Source organism: Myiozetetes cayanensis, unplaced genomic scaffold (assembly GCF_022539395.1).
Source record: "Myiozetetes cayanensis isolate MyiCay16 unplaced genomic scaffold, myiCay2020 scf3, whole genome shotgun sequence".
NCBI lineage: Eukaryota > Metazoa > Chordata > Aves > Passeriformes > Tyrannidae > Myiozetetes > Myiozetetes cayanensis.
This window is the reverse complement of record NW_026087521.1, coordinates 72,615,815-72,638,186: the sequence shown is the minus strand read 5'-3', so window position 1 is coordinate 72,638,186 and position 22,372 is coordinate 72,615,815. Positions and strand designations below refer to the sequence as shown.

At 42.9% G+C, this 22,372-nt stretch overlaps 1 protein-coding gene across 1 annotated transcript in view; it reads right to left on the bottom strand.

Annotated features, from left to right (window-relative positions):
- Window positions 1-8,298: 8,298 nt before the first annotated feature.
- The window catches only part of ANO2 (anoctamin 2), a 121,136-nt gene continuing 107,062 nt past the window's right edge, over window positions 8,299-22,372 (bottom strand). Inside the window, exons 20-24 of the mRNA XM_050324557.1 lie at window positions 16,896-17,048; window positions 16,725-16,777; window positions 15,300-15,481; window positions 10,008-10,113; window positions 8,299-8,580 (exon numbers count right to left, since the gene is read on the bottom strand). Of these exons, the coding sequence (XP_050180514.1) occupies window positions 8,299-8,580; window positions 10,008-10,113; window positions 15,300-15,481; window positions 16,725-16,777; window positions 16,896-17,048 (776 nt within the window). The remainder of the gene's footprint in view (window positions 8,581-10,007; window positions 10,114-15,299; window positions 15,482-16,724; window positions 16,778-16,895; window positions 17,049-22,372) is intronic.

Genomic DNA, 22,372 nt, shown 5'->3' with positions numbered 1-22,372 from the left:
ACGAGACAAGTGAGCCATTGCTTTTTCCCAGAGTTTTGAACCTGATACAGGAGACAAAAGTGGGTAGAAATCCCAGCTTTTTTGATCAAGAGAAAGATAAAATATGAAACCATACAAACCTGCAGGGGTTACCTGCAGCAGCAAGAACCATTGCTGCCCGTAAGGCACCATGAGCACAGATCCTCCTACTCTGGAGCTGATGCAAGGCTGACATGATGTGTACTTACATCTCCATGTCCACATGGTCACAAATCACAGCTGGGTACCTGGGGAGCCCCAGGAGGCTGTCACTGAAAGGAGGTGATAAAAGGATGCCCAGAGCAAACACACGGATTGCTTCTGACCCTGGGATGGAAACGTCAGTGCAGGAGCCACATTCACCTTCCACCAGCCCAGGTTGCTCAGAGCCCCATCCAACCTGGCCTGGGACACTGCCAGGGATGGGGCAGCCACAGCTTCTCTGGGCAACCTGTGCCAGGGCCTCCCCACCCTCCCAGGGAAGAATTTCTCCCTAATATCCAATCTAACCCTGCTCTCTGTCAGTTTGAAGCCATTCCCCATGTCCTGGCACTCCAGGCCCTTGGAAATAGTCTCTCTCCATCTTTCTTTGGGCTCCCTTCAGGGACTGGAAGGCCATGATTAGGTCAACTCAGCCTGCTGGATCTGGATCTTTAAGGTCCCTCCCAAGCCAAACCATTCAGTGATCCTGTGATTTCTACTAAGTCTGTGTCCCACCTGAATCAGCAGCTGCAGCCTGGCCAGCCACTGCTTTGAGGCAGCCTTGCAGTCAGGTACCAGCATAGCATCTCCTCCAATTCAGATCCTTCACCTGCCAAAAAAACCACAAAACAAATCTCTGTCAGAAATGCTTTTTACAAAGCAGGCAGATTCAAAGAAGTTTAGCACCTTTGCAATACTTTTCTTGCTTGTTTGTTTGTTTGTTTTTCCCCAATTTTTTTATCCCATATGATTTTAAAAAGAAATGGACTGCAATTTTTTATGTGGTATTCAGAATGGCTTGTTCAGTTCAACTTTGGCGAAAAAAGCCCTCAGGAAATTGCAGAGAGATGAAGCTGGGAAGTGAGGTCATTGCTGTCACAAAAATTCCTGTGGAAATGGCGTGGAAAACACCTTCCAGTGGGGGTGATCACGGAGGGCTTGGAAGAGAGAGCACAGGGCTGAGTCTCAGGTTCAGGATAGGGGAAGAAGCAAGAAGGAGAATGTCTGACTCCCCCTGAGCCTGGAAGAGGAAGGAGACCCTCCTCCTCGCTGTCAGCAGAGGAAGGAGCCGAGCTTGCAGATGTTCCCTTTCCCTCAAGCTGGGTGTCAGGGACTTCCTGGGCCAGTGATGGGACACAGGCCTGGCGGATGTTGCTGGTCGTCTGCCGGAGGCTTCCCTGATAAACAGGGCCAGCTCAACAAAAAAAAAATAATCACTGGTGTGAGGATGACCTCTTCCCATTCTTCTTCACCAGAACAAGTGGGATTTGTTTCCTTGGGTTCTGTTTTCTTCTAGAAGATGTTATCTTGGGTGGGAGAGGGGGGTAGGAAAATTAAAAACAAACAAACAAATAACAGTCGTTTTATCTCTTGGCCTTATTTTGGCTGCCGAGGTGTCTCCCAGGAGCTTGTGCCTGTGCAGGGCCTCTGGCCACATTTCCTGCAGCAAGTGATGCTCAGCACATTAGTAAACAAGGCAACATCCAGCACATGCAGAGTCAGGGGAGAGAGGCAGTGAAAAATAAGAGGCTGGAGATCGTATGGGATGTGTAAAGCTTGTCTCTTTTAATACTTCTTCACAGCATTGGCTTTTGTTGATGGATTAAGCTGCCCTAATCTCCACTAAAGCCGAGAGAATAACAAGCCAGTTATAATTAATCTATTTTCTGGGCTTTGGAGAAAATCCCGAGTGGTTATTTTTCCTCAGCTGCTAAGCCAATTCCAAGGAAAAACTCCTGTCAGTGCTGGTTATGTGAAGAGTGGCTCTGACTGAACCTGAAGCCATGGAGTAGCTCTCAAAGTGCTTTCTCCTCCCATGGCTTGAAACATCCCTTGTGAACGTGTGTGTGCAGTTCATGTCCTGACTCATGAACGTGTTGGATGGGATGACCTTAAAGGTCTTTCCAGCCTAAATGATTCTATAATTCAATGCCCCCCTCCTTTGACTGAGTACCCTGGCTATGGGGCATTGTTTTCCTTCTGCTTTCTTGCTCCATCTACTGGAACCACTTCTACATGTTGTTTGAATGAATAAAACATGTTATGAGTATATTTATTTATTCTTGTTGGGGGAAAGACGAAAAAGAGAAACTTCTTAATCCAGTCTTTATAGTTGATTTATTTTAGTTTTATAGCTAAATCCACATTTTGTAAACTAAATCTTCTCCCTTTTTCAGGCTCTTAATCAGAGCTCTGGCAGTAAAAATACTATTCTAGATCTAAATGTCCTCATAGGTTCTTGTCCTTACTGACCTTCTGCGTTTCCAAACTCTTATGAAAATATGTTGTTTTTTCTCAAGAGATTAGATGTAGCAAAACAACAACTAGAAGTAAAAACCCTCTCCCAGCATCAACAGAAGGATTTTTTGTGAAATTTAGCTGAGATCTGAATTGTATCAGCCATATGTAACTGTCTTTTAAAAAATAATAATAATTTAAAAAACAAAACAAACCACAAAAACACAAACAAACAAAAACCCCAACAACAGCAAAAGAAGCTTCATAAGAGATGGAAAAGAAGCTAAAAATCTAGATCCCAGAGGAAAGCTTAAACCACACCTGTAAGATTGAATATAACATTATTGTCATATTTGTTTGTCCCTTATTTTAAGAAGTGGCCACTGGAAAAGCTTTTGGAAAATAATCCTGTTGAGAATGAGCTCATCAGGTTGGGGGTCTCTGTTTAACCACTGAGTAAAAAATGTTGGAAGCTCTCTCTATCTGTGCAGTCAAAAATTCCACAGATTTTTGCTTGAATTTCTCCTGCCTTTTGTGCCTAAAATTCCTCAGAGGAGTCAGGAATCACTCAAGAAACAGACTTCACCTTGTGGGGCAGATTCAGGCAGGGCTGTGATTTCCTCCTGTAATTTCCCCTTTAAGCAGAGAACAGTTTGCTCCAGCAAAGAATGAGGCTGTGGACTAGAATATTATATTGGTAAGCTCTGATATGCCTGTGTTTACCAGCAAACAGTTGTGCAGGGACCTTTTTCCTCACACCTTCATGGACCTGTTCTCCTGCCTCCCTGTTCCACCTTCCCAACCAGCTTCCTCCTAGTTCCAAAGGCACAGCTTTCATTGCCTTTCCCAAAAATGCCCTGTTCACTGAGAGGGCTGCAGTAGCCTTTCCAAGCTGTTGGATTGTGTTGCTTCCCTGTTTATTCTCTCCCTGAACCTGCTGAAATCAAACACTACGACATTTGACAACAGGCAGCCAGTTGGGAGATTTGCCTGTGGTACAGAAACTGCATAGATTTAACCTGGGGTCAGATCAATATCCCTTATACATTTAAATTCAAGGATCACAGCTTTCCAAACTGACTAGTAGTTGTGTCAGCCTTAAGCCCATGCCACATGGAAGCACAGAGTGGTGAGAGTTCTGAAAGTCAAATTTACTAAAGCCAGGTCTGACAAGACACTAGTTACTTCCAGTTGATTTTGAAGAGCGATGTCATCCCAGGAAAGTGCAGGGTCAAATCCCAAACTGCTGTTTGCACACATTTTCCAGAGTGGGATTCATTCAGGACCACAGCAATGGAAGTTTGCTGTGGATGCACATTTTTTTTCACTGCTGACACATTTCTCTGCCTAAGTGGTGGAAAGCTGCACACAGAGATGCATAGAGAAAATGTTCTCTGATGGAGGGGATACTGAAGCCAAAAGAAAGGCTTCCACTGAGGTTTGAATCTGGGGATCTTGTCTCAGGTGGCCACATTAATGACATGTATATAATCCTTTGATAGTAATCATTTTGCTCATTAAAACCGTATCTGTGGAACTGGAAATAGCTTGGAAATGCTGTGGGTGTGAGTAGGAGTCATTATCTCATCATACTACTCTCTTAAAAATCAGGAGAAGCTGCAGAATTGTGTCAACAAGCAACTGAAAATACACATAAATAAAAAGATTTCATCAGATCATTATGTATAAATAAAATGTATTAGTCTGTCTCAGGAGTTGTTATGGGATCTGGTTGATTTTAACAATTCTGCTGGGGGTGTGAAAGAGGCAGTAAGGCACCCTGTTAATTAATGCAGCTATTAATAATTGAGTAATCAATTAATAATTGAGTACATTTGCAGATGATGGGTAAAGGATGGGAATATTCAGAGTTTTGGTAGTACTGAGGGATTAAGTCCAGATTAAAACACATTTAGAAAATAAGTAATGCAGGGAAACTTCCCTGAAAAATATGCACACAGGGCAAAATGAGCACGGATTCTGTGCTCCTGTCTTTGGTAAAAATATTCTCCAGCCTCCATTGCCTGTGGGCCTTTCACACGAACCATGGGCTGATGGCCTTCACAAGGTAACACCTGGGAGTTCAGGTGTACATCCTCCTCCTGCTCTCTCCCTACCTCTAAGTGTAATAAAGGCACTGTTGCATCTGAAAAACTCGTGTTACTGGGCACATAGGTTACCCAGGATAAGAAATGGAGGAATTTACCTACAAAGGGTAGGTCACAAACAATACTGGCTTATATTTTCTCTTCAAAAGCAAAATAATCAGACCAGACGGGGAACAGAGAGACCATCTGTGCCTAATTAAAGGGTGAGACTGCATAGCAGCAACAGATGTTATATTATTGTAGTCAGAAGAGTTTACTGCTAACAGTGGTAAATATTGTGCATGGTGAATTGGGTATTTCCAAGCAGTAATTTAACAGACATACTTCCACACAGGCTACCCTTTTCTTCCTGGAAAATGGAAGGCTCTGAGTGTCACACAAAGCTTGAACTGCAGGTGAAGTCTAGATAGCAAAGCTGAGAAGGATGAGGACTGAAAATCCATCACAAAGAAAGGTACCTTGATCAAAAAAATTGGGCAGGTCTGCCTGAGGAAGATGTGACAGAAAAGACTAACATTCCTGCAGCTTCACTCAGCTTCACTGAAAGCCCTCTTTAAACTTGGGATAACCACTGTGAGAGTGTTCATCTGAGTGGATTCTCTACCTGATGGCATTTGAACACAGAGTGACCCAGGGAGATTTCTTCTCCTGAATAACTTCTGAAAGCTCTTTAAAACTACCCTGCACCGAGAGTCCAAAGGAGAAGCTGCAGGAAATGGAGCAGCAGAGTCTCTCAGTGGCCATGGGTTTCTCCTGGCCACAGAGACGTGGACACACTTTAAGTTGCCTGATAATTACAAGGCCACAATCAGTTATATCCATGCTATGGCTTCAAACAAGCCCATCCTTCCCTTTTGTTGCCTCCTATTTGCACTGTTCTGATGAGATGAGCAGTTACACACGCTCCTCACCAAGACATTTTGCTCTTCATTTGTTTGCCTGTTTGTTTTGATCAGGATTTTCACTTTATATTTGGAGCGGCCCAAAGGGCTGTGAAATAATGCACTGTATGTGCAGAAATTCCTCCTCTGCTTACTGTTGGTTTTTTTCCTTTCTTTTTCCGAGATTTTAGCCGGTTTTCATTGCTAAGGCGAGGAGTGACAATAGCTCACAGGTTTTCTTACCTCTGTGTTTCTGCTTGCACTGCTGTTCTCCTGGTCCCTACGGAGAGCTTTCCACGCACCTCTCTTGGAACAGCCACTCTCTGCTTCGGAGACACAACTTACAGAGAGGGGGAGCTTGGTGGGTAGACTTACAGGTAGGATGCTGATAAAAAAGGGAGCAGATAAAGTCTGGCTTTGTCTGAAAGAGATAAGTTAGAAACTGAGGGTGAATGAACACACCTGATCAGCGATCTACAGTTACAGCAGCCGATGGGAAGCAGTGCCAGGAGAATCCAGAGGTTGCCATAGAAATGTAACAAAGGATGCAACCCTCGGGGGCTGCACCTGAGCCAGGCACCAAACACGCAGGAATTCTCAGTGAATGAAACTCTCAAGTTCAAGAGAAAAGCGGAAAGCACATCTACAGATAGAGATAACTGAGCTGTCTGTCCCGCCTGGGACACCACGGGAGATCCCATCTGCACATCGGCCGCGATTGCCGCTGCAAAACCATCACAGCCGCTTTCCCAGCCTTGTTTGGGTGAAATACATAAACCTCAGGAGGGCTTGCAGAGCATCAGTGTACATCTGCTGGCTTCTCTGGTTCCTGCTGCTGGGAAATCTAGAAACACATTATCGTTGTTGGACCTCAGCAAGCGTTTTCAGCCGCTTGTTATGGAAATTCTGTGTAACAACAGCCTGATGCACTCGGCTTCGGGATGGCATTTTCTGACTGGTTTTCAGTGACTCACAGTTTTTAAAAAGGTATTTCCTGGGTGGAGGGAGGGTGTACAGAATGGTTCTATTTTAAGAAGACCCTTAACTCTGAATATCCTTCATCAAACGAGTCACTGGAGGAGAGGGTGCCATGTAACCTGTCTGCAATCTCTTTCTAAACCCATTTCTGCCCGCCCTCCCACATTCTGAAAGGGGAAGAACTGTGTCTGAATTCACTTAAAATTCAGCAAATGAGAAAAAGAAGAAAACATTTGAAGAGGTCAGACTTTTTTTCCCCACAAAGTTTACCATTTGCAATTTTATTCAAGATGATGTTATCATTTCAAATTTGATTTCTATATAGGAGGGATAAATTACCTGAAATTAAATTTTAAAAATGAAACTCCAAAATTATTATTTTTTTTTCCAATTTCAGCCTATCCTGAAACAGTTGTCCTGTTTTGATTTGCTTCAGTTTAGGCACCAAATTTAAAAAACAAAACAAAACAAAACACAACAAAAAAAAATAATAAAAACACCACACTATTATGTCAAAATCTTTCATAATACAAAAGATGTCATAGAAGAAAAATCTTTCCATCTACAAGAACGATGAAATCTTAGGTTTCAGAAATATATAAAATATGATTGTAACTTTAAAGAGTAATCCTATAGAATGCCTGAAACTGGAGCACTTCTTTTGGTTTGTATTTTTGAGAGTATTGTTGAGAAGACAAAGTGGAAAGAAAACCTTTTACCCTGCATATAAATTCCAAGATGTGTAAGAGACAGAGCCCACAGCAAAAGAAACAGATTTTTTAAAGAAAGTTTAATTTTCATTCATGACAGAACAAAGTTATCCATTAAATGCTTGTAGGTGACAGCCTGGTTAGCGAATATGTTTATCTTCCAATGAAATGCAGTTCTGCAAAATATTTTACTTTCCAGTAAATCTCAACAGCAGCGATTTTTGTTACTTTAACGCGCAGCGTACACGAAAATGCCACATGATTTACAGGGCTTCGTTCCATTCTCACTCCTCAGCTTCACCCTGGTGGTTCAGTGGCGTGATTCCTCTGACACTGGCTGACTTCCCAGCCTAAGTGAGAGGAGAATAAAACATGAGGGGTTTGTTTGGGCTGTTTTGGGGTGGGGTTTTTTTGTGTGTTCAGGACAACGAACAACAAGGAGCTTCCCTGGTTGTAGCAGCTTCAGTCATTCCGCTGCACGTGTCGTGGCCTCCCTGCTCGCCAGCACATGCATTCAAGCTCCTACTAAGCAAAACACAAGACATCTGCGGGTGCAAGTGCACAGGGGTTTCAATTCCTTGTGTTCCCAGGTCTCTGTGGCCTCGCCAGTGGCCCTGCCCGCCCTGCAGGGGTAGCACCTCGTGGCACAGTGCGTGTGTCAGGAAGGCACAATGACTCCTTGAGGCTCCACAGGTTTGCCAACCACCCGCTGGCAGCTACAAGCAACGAGGCCATGAGCTGTGTGCACTTCTCCATGGTCAGTCAGACCTGCTCAGAGGTGGATATATGAGAGCAGGAGCGTCCCCATCCCCATGGGGTGTCTGCAGGGAGAGGGATGGCTGCGGTCCTACAGCGGGGACTGCACGAGCCGGGAGAATTCCTGCACCTCTACCCAAGTCACATCACCACAAAAACCAGCTACAGCCACAATATGGCCCTTATCTCGCACTGAGAGAGTCTGGAAATGCTGCAGCCCAGACAGCAGATAAAATACAGCAGAGTCCCTTGCACATGGAGTTTCCAAGGAAGCAAAACAAGCCTCCTTTCCTGCTCCCTGTCCCTGGCTTGACTGCCTGTCCCTCCCTTGCTCCGGGTTCGGAATCACATCACGCAGTAAGCAGGTGCTGCAGAGGTAAGCACAGCGTGTTCCCCTTCCCCAGGGAGTCACACCACAGTGTGCTGGGAGCTAAAGGAGGTGAAGCTGCCTTTGGGGCTCCTGTTTAACTGGGAGAAGCTGGCAGCCCGGCTCCTTCTGCTCTTGGTCCCACTTCTGCGTTTCCTCTTGTCGCGTGCCATAAAGCTCTCTATCAGCTTCAGTTTCTCGTGCTCCTCCTTCAGGAAGAAGTCAACAAGCACGGTCTTCTCCTTCTTGATCTGCTGGCTGATGTCCTTGGGGATGTCAGGGATCATCCAGTCGACCAGAACACTGAGGAACATCACCAGGTTCTGCAAACACAGCAACAGATGTGATGCAATCCATGAAAAATCCAAAACACTCTCACTGGAGCAAAGCCAAACCTTTGTTACAGCTATGAGACAGGTATCAAACATATTTTGCTGATGGTGTGTGGTAGTAAGCACTTGAGTAAAGCTTTATTTTCAAGAAATAGCTCAGGTCTGTGCTAAGCTACCCCTCAGTGGAGTGGCTGTATTGAACATGTGCTTCTGTCAGGTTTGAAATGGGAAAGGACATGGATTCATCAAATGATTCATGGCCTTAGGAACTAGAACAGCCTTATTCTTTACAGGCATCCATAGGAGCTCAGTTCTCAGCACCCAGTTCCTTGAGACTGAGCTCAGAATCCATTAATATAAGGGCATCCTCCAACACAGACCAGACCCACATGCTTCCAGTGTGGCCCGAGCAGACTGCAGACAACTTTCATGGTCATTCTGTCCTCAAATCCTTCTCTCTGAGGACAAACATGGTTGTTTTTAAACTACCACAGCCTGCAAGCCACAACCCCAGACCTCAGCTGTCGAGGTCATTACAGGTGGTGCTCATAACACCAAGCAGGAAGCAGACTGGGCGAAAAGTTTTGCCTGCTTATGAAATTTATAGATAAAGGATGCCATCATGGTAATTCTTTGAAAACTGCTGTGTTGTGTAATGCCTCAAAATGTGTGAGAATGTCTTGCAGCTGACAAGGCTGCAAGAATGAACTCTCTGTCCCCAGTCCAGACAATGGAGCTAATTAACCAGGGAATGTGCTCTGGCAGAACAGGCAGGGTGTTTGAAGCCCAGCAGAACCCGTCGGGTTCAACTGTTTTGCAGCCAGTGGTGGAAAATTACTGAAGGCACAGCAAAGCAGCAGAAGAGGGCAACACAAAGCAGGCAAGATTCACAGTAACACTTAGGAGCACTTGGCAGGTGAGGTGGAAACACAGGCAGATTTCCACAAGAGGGGTGGACCCTGTGGAAGGATCCCAGGTTAAGGAGGAGAGGAGAAGGAAGCCATCCAGAAGGCAAGTCATAATAGCAAATCCCTTGCTAATGAAATCTTCACACTGAGGAGAATTTACTGTGCTCACTTCAAGGAAGAAGAAAAAGACCTTGGAGGACTTATCACTCCTGAGAGTATAAAGGTTGAGAGAGTCCACCTCAACATTCATGAGCCTAGGTTTTTTAGGAAAACCCCTGCTAGTGCCACGGGTTAATGCAAGCTGTGGCACTCCCTTCCATGCAGGAAGAAGAAACCCCTGCTGAGGAAGTTCCAGTGTGCTCCGAAGGGAAAACCTGAGCTGACACCTCAGCAGGCTGGGTGTATGCCAAGAGAAAAGCTCTGATGGACATGGGCTGCTCTGGCACGTGCATTTCAATCCGTTTTTTTGCTATAATTCGGCAGTAAATTGTATCAACTCACCAGACTTACCTGAAATAGAATAACGAAAGCCAAGCGAGCAGACAAGACCGCCCAGTACTGCTTGGAAAACTCGTACTGGTTTGGGGACCAGGGTGGTTCTCTGTAGTCTTTGAACCTGTCAGTGGAGACAGCTCAGTTATCACACAGTTTCAGCAATTTCCCCCAGCACCAATTGCTTTGATTAACGTGATTTTAGAACCAGAAGACCTAAAGAATCAAACCCTCCAGATGTTCCCACTTCAACCCTGATTATGAAATACAACTCCAGAATTAGAGCTGGACAACCTCCACTGAATTTAACAAGCTCAGGCTGGTTTTCACAGTTGTAACCAAAATCAGAACGTTGCTCTAACATTGGACATGTCCAGATTTTACAGGATTGACAAATGTCCCCTTTTTATTCCTAATGTCGAATCGACCTCAGTGTGCAGGGAATAAAGTGCTGAAGTGAAAGCAGAGAGACAGTACAAGGCATTTTCAGCAGGAGATAAGCCTGCATTCATCTCACCTAAACCTTGATTCATTCAGGGAATAATTCAGCCCACATAAAATGTGACTCTCACTTTGGTGGTTCCTGTCGTTGCATTAATGAAAGGGGGAGCCATGGGAAAGGCACTTCCTAAATTAACTGTCTAGCCTTAGACAGGATAAAACAGAGCCTTAGTGGTTTAGTGTAAAGACTGTTGCTTTTAGTATTACCATCAATCATTTGGAAGTAAACAACAGGCTAATAAAAATCACAGATGCTCCTAAATTGGCAAGTTTTGCATATAGCAGGAAACACAGAAAGCAATAAGGAATGGACACAGGAAACACGACGAGAATAATACGGGGAAATGGAAAATAATTAAAAATAAAACAATTGAAGGATCCTCAAAAGGATAGAGTCTGAAAGAAAATGCAGTGAACATGGCCTAGAGCTTGCAGTGTCCAGCAGGTTAGCACAGGTTTGAAATATGGCAGCAGGACAGGTTGACTTGTGGGTGTATGAACACGAGTCACTATGCTGCTGGGGGGGGGGAAATTCAGTCTTTCTCTGAACAGTTCAGGTAAAACCACACCTGGAATGCTGCATTCAGCCACTCAGCTGTGCAGATTTCAAAGGGAAAAATAAATAAATTAAAAAAAAAAAAAAAAAAAAAAGGAAAAAAAAAAAGGAAACCGAAATAAAAAATAGCAACAAATTGAAGTTAGTTCAGCAAAACAATCCAAGGGCTGAGGAGACTGACTCACCAGAAAAGATTAAAGAGGAGCACATGTATTGCTCCACTTTGGTAAGCAACAGCCACAGTTGGACATGATAACCATGCACAAATTGTGCCCTTAGGACTGAAAGGGATAATTTAGTGCTGTTCCCAGTGTTTGACTAGGAGTAATGGGATGAAATTAAGAAAGGGAAAATCTGTTTTGAATACCACAAAACCCGTCCTGACAGTAAGATTCATTAGGCTGTGGGAAAGCCTCCATTGGGGGATAATGGAGAAAGTTCATATATAACATCTGTCAGCTTCAGTTTGCAGGTGTGCTTCCCAAAATTACCTTCAGGTTCTATCCACATGGCTTTGCATGTTAAATTACACATCTACAATCCGTGCATCCCCTACATCCTGCCACTCCCCACCCCCAAGTCTGAAATGCTGGATGTAATTCCAGGCTGCAGCTTCTGCAGACACGAGGCACAACCCGCAGTGGGGAGAGGGGGTGGGAGAGGAGGAGGAAACAATTTTAAACTGGGGGCTGTGTTAATTTAGGCAAGCACTACCTGGGCTGTGTTAGCCCCTGCTTTGCTTGCTTTGTGCAGTGGTTGAAGCACAGCACAGCAGCTGAGCCTCTCCATGCTGTCTTACCCAGGACTCCTGTGCTGTGCCTGCACTGGGAGATCCCCCCTCTGGAACCTTTCTGGACGCTGTGGATTCCCACACGTTGCTCAAATCTGTGTCCAAGCCCTGCAGCCAGGGCCAGAGTCAGCTCCCTCGAATTTAATCTGCTTGAACATCAAAGCCAAGGAAAACCACTGAGTTTGTTGTGGATTTTGCCTAGCGCTATAAATCAATCCCAGGTCTTGAAAAGCGGCCCAGGTTCACCTGGAAGGGTCACCAACTGTGGGGGGTTTTTCCATTTGATGTATTCAGAGCTTCACAAGCTATGTAAGTGTTGCAGGACATCAGACCCCTTGGAAATTTCACCTGGCCCAGCTGGAAATCACAGGGCTTGTGATGCCTGAATCTACATTCAGCAGAACACCAGCAAATGATTTACAGGGAAGGGATATTTTGCCAGAGCTACAGATGAGGTAGCTGGGCCTCCTCCCCACCTCCCTTTTTAATTATTCTGTGTCACATGGGACTTCAGAGTGCAATAAGCTGGGCCTTTTCTAACCACTGTATTCCACAGGTAGTTTCTTTTTTTACAAAGATCATCTTTTCAGTTCAAGAAGTGTTTGGACAATGCTCTCAGGCATTGAGAGTCAGGTGTGATTCCTGGGGTGGTCCAGGAGCTGGATTTCATGATCCCTGTGGGTCCCTTCCAATTGAGGATATTCTCTGTTATTCTATGATTCCCTCACCAGTTCTTCATTCCTAAAATATTTGATTCAGCAGGTATGATAGGAACAGCAAACAATCAATGCTGCAAAGACTGCTGTGTTTCAAAAGTAGTAAGCAACTCTAATTCCATGGACAAAGGACAAGAACATGAAGTGGTCAACATGGTTGAAGAATGAAGTACAGGAAAAATTCTGAGGGAAAATAGAAAAATGCACACTGAAAGTAGAGAAAAGCTGGGGAAGTGACAATGGGTGGAGAAAACCACACAATACTTGGACAAGAGTGAACTGAACCCAGAGCTAAGAGAAAGATGCTATTGTATTTCAGAAGTATATTGTGTGGGAAAAAAGAAAGACTGGTAAAAAAAGGTATCAAATTGTACATGTAGGTGGAACTGCAAATCAGTCCAAATATGCTCATCTGTTTAATTTCCTTTTTCAGCTGGTCTTTGAGGGAAACCTCTTGAATCACAAGGAATTAATTCTTCAGCAATGTAGGAGTATATAAAATTTAGTCAGGGGAAAATCTTAGAATCCAGTACTGGACATGAGGAGTAGATGAGATGAATCCCAGGACACTAAGAAAATTAATTAATTTAAAGACACTTTTATAAATTCACTGAATATCAGAGCCATGTTAAAGGAAAAGTCCCTTTTATGAGTCCATATCTGCTGCTTTCTTCTTTTCAGCTTTTATGTACTCCATTATCACACCAGATTATAAGGATTAAAAGGGCTATAAACCAATAAAAACGTCACATATCTTAGCGAGCCTTGCTTTTAATTTGCCTTCAGCTGCACAAACGCCATTTCTCTCCCGAAAAAATAAGATTCATTACAACTAACGCTGTGGTTCAGAACGTTGTTGCAGCAATGGTTATTTGGCAGCAGTGTCAAGGAGTTCACAGCATGAAAATGCTGCTCAAAACATTCAGAGAATGTATCCTGTGTGTTGGGTGGCAGAGCTGTTTCTGGCCTGGAAAGGTTTTTTTTAAAGACACCTTAATCTCTGGCAATGCCCTCAAGGAGCAAAACTCAGGCTCATTGTAACCACATTTATCTCCAGAGGTCACAGAAATCTAAGAATAAGAGAGGTCAGCTTGTTCCCAACATATTTGCCAGAAAAAGAAATACAGATTTTATTTCCAGCTTGAGGGGCAGTGTTTGTTGCCTGTCCCTTGGGACACGAGCCAGATACCCCATATTTTATCACAGTGATAGCTGAGATTTTGATAAGATTTGAAAAGAGGAGGATGGCAATGAGAAACAGTGCATGTGGATGTTGACATCTTCTCCTAATTGTTTCCTGATAACAGAACAGAAATGCTCTCACAGTACTTTCCCATTCACATTAGCACATGATCAAACACTCACTAATTTTTTTCTTCTTCTCAGTGGCACGGACTTGATATTATCAGGCAGGAAGCACAATTATGCCTAGTGTAGGTTGTTCCTTTCTCCCTGTATTTGGGCTCTGTTGAGTAATTTGGCTGTATTTGGCCATGCTAACATGAGGAGAGCATTTCATCACACACAGAGTTCCAAATACAGTGGCACTCATGAGCAGAGGCTGACACAGGGTAAATGGTAGCACAGAGAAAGTAGCACAGCCACAGTGAAGGGGATCAAGATGTTTGCTGAGGGAAAAAAAACATTGGCTAGTTTGGGGAAACAAATTAAAAAGTGCTGGGAACTGAGAGTGGAAAAGCATCTCACAGTCCTACAAGTCCATCAGAGAGCAGAGGCCTTAGCTGTGCACTCTCCTACCCTCTGCTGTAGTCGAGGTGAGAAGGCAGGGACACCCCAAAGGCAACCCCAAGAGCAGTGCTGGGGTCACAGGGCCAGATTTCTCTCCCTGTTTCTTCTGCTTCCAGTGAAGGGACTGAGATGTGTGATTTCTGTGGGTTGTAATTGGGTGAGATAAATGCCCTGCTTAAAACCAGTGGGATCCTAAGTGAGGGATATATTAGGCAACAAAACAAGGGAGGCCAATTAAAGGCCAGTGCGTAGTAAATCTCGTGTAAATTAAGGCTCTCCTTAAAGAAATGGAAGAGGAACTTCTGTGATGATTTTGTGCCATTGCAGAGACCGAGCAGAGTGTGATTTCAAGGGGGTCCAAAAGGAAGGTGAGGCAGGCTGTTGAATATAGCACTGACCCAATTTCGAGCAGCCTTGGGTTGCACTGCCTTAAACCAGCTCCTTGAATTTCTGCATATTCTTATTAAAAAAAAAAAAAAAAAGGTTTTTTTTAAAGCCCTGGAACCACCTTAGTGATTTCTCCTGCAAACTGGAACCATTCCATAGGTATCTGACATTTTAGACGTCTTTTAAAGGAAATTGAGCCTTGTTTCCCCAGTCTGAAAAGATGAATCTGAAATACAGCGAGTGGTGCAGGTTTTAAAGGTGGGCATAATATGTTGAAAACTCAGATCTCATCAAGCAAAGGCTGAATTTAATAAAGAAAAAGAAAGCCTGGTTCTAATTACTGGGTGTCCTCTTTAAAAAAATTAATTCTTTTTAATGAAAGCTTTGTCTTTCAATAAATAAAATATTTTTTTCATTTGAGTAAGTCTGCCTAAATCGCCTATTTTGCCTTTTGCACCAGAAAAACCCTTTTGAGAACCTTCTAACACAGCGGGAATACTCCAAAAGCTGTACTTTTAAAACCACCTTTACAAAGGCTCAACGAAGATCACCGAATAGGTGGCCACATAACTAAATATTCCCAGTTCCCACTTTGAAAAGAGGTGCTTTACCTGCAGAATGAAACATCCTGTGCAAACAGGGAGTTTGCTGGCTGTGTCCCAGGTTTGAGGTGACTGACATTGAAGTAGGAGAGCGTGTGGTTGACGAAGCCGTGCAGGGTTCCGTTCTGGCTGTACGCGTACTGGTACACGAGGCGCGGAATGAAATCGGATGTGACGGCAATCACGAAAGCCTGAGAGACAGAAAAACCCCACCCAACCAAACAACAGCATATCAGTAAGGATTCCTCTGATTTGTCCTCCCTGGGAGCAGGGCCAGAGGAGGCCAACCCAAAGCACTCTGTGATTATTTAAAACTGCATTTTACTTAATAATAATTTCCCGTATCAATATTGTTCAGATGAAGAGACATAACTGGGCATTCAATATTTTTTACAAAGGGGTATGCACATGTTTACATTTCTGTCAAGAAAAAAAAATCTTACTGATGTTTTAATGGAATCCCCAGAAAATAAACATTTTCAGAGGGTTTTTTTTTTGACACAAAAGATAACCAAGAATAACAAATCAGCAAAGTGTATTCAGGTAAATACAAGAGGCTCTAGAGTTTTGCTCATCCAGCACAGAGTAGTGCTGGACAACTGCAATTTATGCCTGCCATGATAATATCCCTTCAGCAGTGAAAATCATCTGACTTTGACATCTTTGATATTTTATGGTTGGACTTCATGACCTTAAAGGTTTTTTGCGGTCTAAATTATTCTATAGGTTTATGATCTGTGGGCTAAACACCCACTAGTTAGTACCACCATTAAACTTCTAGGGCATGAGTTTTTTTTATCATAAAGCATATACAGGAAAATTTTACTTAAGAACAATAAACATTAAACAATAAACGTTAAACATTAAACAATATTTTGCTTATAGAAAAAGAAACTGAATGTATCTGTATACCAGACACACATTATATTCAAGTAGTTGGGGTTTTTTCTGTGAAAGAATGTCTTTTCCAATTTGGACTTATTCTTTGCTCCTAGAATCCAAGATGTAATATTTACATTGTTTTTCTTCAGACCAAGAGGAAATCTTGCACTGGCAGAGTAACAAGAAAAAGCCATGGATATGAATGGGAAGTGGATCTTTATTTATTATGTGGAGTGTTGCCTGCTTTACCTCCCCTTCTCAGGTTATTCTTATATGGATTATTCTTCCTGACCTACATAACGTGAGGATGGAGAGAAGGGGATGAGGGAATGGTAGTTTGTAATGAAACCATGTTTTGTAATTCAACAAGAATGAACAGAATAATTTAGACGTCACAGAATGAGCTAGGTTGGAAAAGACCTCTGAGATCATCAAGTCCAACTTATTTTCTGGGCAAATAGAGAAAATTACACTTCACTTTTAAATTATGTTGAGGGGACAATATAAGCTCCAAGGATCATGGTTAGAAACCCAGTATAACCAAATACTTACATTAATGATAACTGAAAGCTTTCCAATACCACTCAAAATGTCATACCAAATTCCTGTAAAAGAAAAACACAACTGGTTCATGGATTTGCTATAATTTTTTTTTTTAGTGTTTTGTTTTTAATTCCACTTTTTGCATTATCTTCACTGCAAAGTTCTTTTTTCATTGCTTACCTATATCTTTTGCTCTTACTGTGTCCGGCCTCCTCAGTTCAGTAACAAACTTCTTTGCATCGAGACGGACTTCTATGATGTTGTTCAGGAGAGCAAAGAGAGGTGCCAGAGGGAAGGAGGCAACAAAGAGCGTGACAAAGCCAAACTGGATAACTGGAAAAGAAATATTTGTGGTAATTTCTGAAGGGAGCAGCTGACAGCAAATTGTTGACGAGCCTTGTGCCTCACGAACCCCATAAAATTCCACTTCCCAGTTTGGTCCCAGTAATAAATATCACAAAGCAAGGCTATGAAAGAGAGAAAGGTTTGTCACTTTGCTTCCTGAATGTTTCTAATAATGCTTCAAGTCACCAGCACAAGTACAAGCCAAAGGAAATAATAAATTTAATAAAGGACAAAGGGTTCAGTATGCATTCTTCTGCATTTATACATAATTAACTGATTCAGACTGTGCTCTTCTTCCCTGCTTTTTTCCTGTAAAGGAAATGATGCACAACCAAGCAAGAGAAAAAAAACCCCTACAAGGTGCCACTATTTCTTCCCAGCTTTCTTTGAAAAACTTAGTGGCAATCTGTCAAAAGCAGGAACAGAATAGGTATCTCTGTGGATGCAACGAGCCCGTGGTGTTCAACAGCACTTCCATCCCTCCTTGTGTCACTGATATCCTCCAAATCTGCAAATCTTCCTCTTTCAATCTTAGCAACTGAATATCACACATATATATTCCTTGTGAGAAAGGAAGTGATAGTCCAGTGGTCCTAAAGAGCAAGCAATGAAGCCCATTCCTCCTGAGTTCTTCATGCTTGCCAGAACAGATACACAAATAATTAATCCTGTATTCCTCCACAGGGAGGAAAAAACTGACCCACTCACCCACAGGAAACCCTCTCACTTGGCGGTGGATGGCACATTTTGTGTCCTGTTCCCAGCATGAAACTAGAAGTTTTCATGCAGACAAAATTCTCCAGTAAGCAGGTAAGGAACCAATGTCACCCTGCCAAAAGCACAATGCATGACACAACTGTGTTTTTCTGACAAGTCTCGGTGCTCTTGAGGTGTTTGGAATAGTCTGGTGGAAAATGCTGTTCCTCCAAGCAACCTTCTTCAGTTTTTGGGTGGGCAGAATATCCTTAATTCCTGTCTCTTTCAGTGGCGCTCAGGATCAGCCTCACCTGGATAAATCTCAGTTGGGTACAGCTGGAATATGAAAGGCAGTTTACTCTTTTCTTATTTCTCTGAGGGGGTGGGGAATTAACAAATTGTCTAAAAATCTGTCTTTCATGGAAGACAGGACGCATCCATTCACAGTAGTGAAAGTTACTCATGAGACTGGATCACTTCCTTGTTTAAATTAATACTTCAGAGAAGTGAGAGAGGTTTATTACTCCAGAAAATTAATGAGAAGTAGGAGAAGAAAGGGACCAAAATTTGTGCTGCTTGAATGCAGAGGCAGTGATCCCATTAAGATTAAACTAATAAATCTGACTGTGATCTACATTTCAGAATTAAAAAAATAGTAGTATAGGAAAAGGGTTGGTGTGTACGAGGCTGTATTTACTGTGGCTTCTTTTTTGGTAAGTAAAAGTTTTGTATAAGTCCTCTCCCCACTGTGGGAGGAATCTGTTGCAGGGTTTTTGTGGAAATAGAGAGAACTATAAACAGCACAACATTTTAGTTTAAAATAATTTGCTTCAGCACTGTTGTCACAACCTACTACTGAGACAGCTTTCTCCAGGATCTTCTCTCACATGCATCTTTTTTGTATGCAGATTTTAAGTCTTCTGATATTCCTCCTGTTGCTCTTCTCAAAGACAATATATTTGCACAGTAAAGTATTATCTCTGTATATTTGTTATTGTTTGGTGTGGTTTTATATTTACATGTTTATATATTATATATTATTTATATATAAAGTATATTATTATTGTTTTGCTCTGAAATAAATTGTATATCCCAACATAGGCTAAGATGGAGCTTTTTCAAAGCATGCAAACATCCTACCCTTGAAATCATACTTTCCTGAATATTTTATCTTCAGAGTCAGGAAAAGGAATTAACAAGGAAATAAAAACAGATGTTAGAGTAATGTCCCCAAAAACTGTGAAATGCTGAGAAAAATACATAGCACCAAAATATGCCTTTTTCTTTTGAAGTGAATTTAGCAGGAATAGAGCTGGGAGGATTCTGTTAAAAAAAATAAAAAATAAAAAAAATCAATGTATTTGCAATGCCTTAAGAATAAACCCCCCACACATTTGCTTTGAAGTTGCTCACAGGCCCTTTATTCATTACCTGGGAAAATGCAGTTTAATTTTAATTCAAGTTCATGAAAAAATGTTCAAGGTATGCAAAGGACTTCTGGATAATTGTGCAAATACGTCCTCACAGAAAACGCTGCACCAGATGTGTTTGTGTGGCCACCTTGAAATCTCTTCAACCTCCCAGACTCCCTCTTATGAAAGTGTAAAAGATGCAAAAAGCAGCAACAAAACCCAACGAAACCCAGAATCCCAAACCCAAAACAAGGCACACCATAATTCAGATGGACTTGTTTAGTAATCCCAAACAAGCACTGAATGCCTTACAATTTACAGGTACAGGAGGGCACTGAGTGTGATCAGTGTTTCTAGAAACAAGGCTGAATGGATTAAGAAGAGAAGAATCCCTGGAGTTCTGTGGGTGCCTGTCCAATCCCAGCAGGAACATTTGCAGCACGTTTAGGGCACTCACAAACACTGTTTCACCAAGGACAGCTGACACAAAAACATCCCTTTTTTTGGCTGGAGAACCCGATGGCAACCTGGAAATACCCTTTTTGCCTTCTCTCTTGAGCCACAGGGTCTCCATACAAAGCTCTTTTAGTGTTCCTGTTCAGGGAAGTCAAGGACATAGGAAACGATGCCAAAGCAGGACACTAAATGTGCTGTCAGTGAGTGACACAGAGCCTGTCTCTGACGAGAGAAAGAACCCAAACCACACATCACAAACCCAACCCCTTATTGTTGGTGCCTTCACTGGCTGACTCGAGCAGGACAGAGGCCAAGGGCTCAGAGCCAGCCCACGAGGTTCTCAACACCTGATGCCACATCTGCAACGTCTCATCCAGGCCTGGGCCCTGAGACAAAAAGCTATAAAAGACAAACAGCATCAAAAGAAGTCTCTCAGACCACAGCCCTTCCCAGGTGTCCACTCTGCCCAGAAGCTGTTTCCCAACAACAGCACATTCTGTCCCTCTAACTCTTGGCATCCAAAGTCTGATTAGGAGCAGAAATCAAGGTTTTTAAATTATGGATCTGGAGAGCACTAGTTATGTAAGGGATGAAGAATCAGTCCCCTGCACAAAACCTTCCACCAGCCAGGTTCCACAAGATTTACACACTGAGGAAGGAGTGTGAGTAACCCTAGGATCCACTGTGAGTAACCCCAGCATCTTTTACATCAAAACCTAACCTAAGGAGAGGTGATTTTTTTGTGATTGCATTGCTTTTTTTCTTACCCCTGTATCAATAATATCTGTCATAGGATCACCTGTGGCTGGAAATAAACAACGAAAGAATCACTCCTGTGCTAAGGAACTTTCCAAGTTCTAAGAAGAAGCTTCTTACATACAGAAGAAACTTCAACATAGCCAAGCCTGGCTGGAAAATTTAAGGAAAAGGTGTAGTAAATGTATTGCAACAAGCCTACACATAACAGCCTGAGTTGGTAATTTTCATAACCATCCTCATTACAGAGATTATAGAAAAATGCAGGTTCCTCTTCAGCAACTTTTTTTTTCATTTGCTGCCTCACACATTGCCTTTTTGATGGCTTTTCCTGCTTTAGGGGAAATTCTTCCAGACCTCTCAGATTAATCCTTATGGCAATCAGTAGCTACAGACCTGATCATTTTCTTCTTAGAATTCAAAAGGGAGTTCTGCCATTGTTTTGTTAACAGAAGTTGGATGACGAAACCCTTAATGAAGGATTTCTCTTGGAGGAAAAATGTTTTTAATTAATTGCCACGTGAAGCCTGGGATCCTAAAGGGGTTCGACTAGAGAAGGAAAGACCTTAATGAAATAATCTGAAAATCACTGCTGATGTCAGTTGCTTCTCAGGAAACTATGAGTGGTGTAAATTTCAGACATCCATGTGCATCATTTAGCTGCTTTCTGGAGCCGATTTCATAAAATTTGTTTCATTAGCGGTATTCATTGCTGCTCTAAGCATCAATTTCTTGCCAACTCCTATCACTGCAGGCTAGTGATACATGTGGCAAACCCGCTACCCTGTGGACCAGGAAATTGCTGTACATGCTGCCTGCTTTGGGAACTCACGTGGTGCTGGGCTGGGTCAAAAGTCACTGCACAGTTTTAGGCACAGGAATTGCCAGTGACAAATTTGACACACGCTGACAGTGGCTATTTATGTTTCAAAATTTTCTGATCGCTCAGGAATTTTAAGAGTGCCTCTGCTGAAGGGTGACTGCTAAAAAGTACAGCTCTGTATCAGTTAATAATATCAAAACAAACAGTCATCAGGCATTTCACTGGTGCAAATCAAAACTTTGCTATTGACAGCCAAGACCTGTTCATCAGAAAAGTTCAGCACAGCCTGCTGACTGAAATCAAAGTTGAGCTCACTGAAGAAATGGCCCACAAAAGCTTTCCCTGAAGGAAAACTTGGGGTTTAATTGCCATGGTAAGGTGTTGGCCTCTTCCTCCCACGCTGCTGAGATCTGAAAAATGCCACTGAAGTCAACAGAAGTCTGCCTGACTCATGGGCTTTGGGGTTTACCCTCTTAAGTTTTCTCTTTTCTTAGATTTATATATGACTTTTACCCTAAAAAAATTAATCAGAGAATCATGGAGCAGTTTAGGTTGGAAGGAACCTTTAAGGGTCACCTGGTGCAAATCCTCTGCACTGAGCAGGGACATTCAACAGGTCACGTTGCTCAGAGCCCGGGTCAGCCTGACCTCGAATGTTTCCAGGGATGGGCCATCCACCACCCCTTTGGGCAGCCTGTGCCAGTGTTTCACCACCCTCATTGTAAAACTGTGATGTTGCCCACAACAGGAAGGAGAAAACACCATAGTGTCAGTAGTTGTTAGCCCACGGGCTCAGCGTGTCCCCTTTCCTGCCTAAAAGAGACAAAATTACAAGTAGCTGTGCTTCTCTGGGAGCATTTTCCTGGGGCAAAGAGTCCTCTGCAGACTCATGGGTCTGTGGATAAGGAGGACAGAGATGAAGCCAGCAAGCTGTAGAAACTACCATTTCTCCTTCCCATGACATCCAGTGGAAACAATGAGACAGCAGACCCGGAGTCAGGAGTCTTAGCTTGGTCAGAGGCTTTCTGTGTCATCTGAAAAATGTCACCCACCCTCAATAGTAGGAGCATCCTAAACCCCAATGCAGTGAATACTCACACATGGATGCATAATCTGCCTGTGCCTGTTTCTGCATGAAACCCCACCATCATCTGCGTGGGAAAACCCAA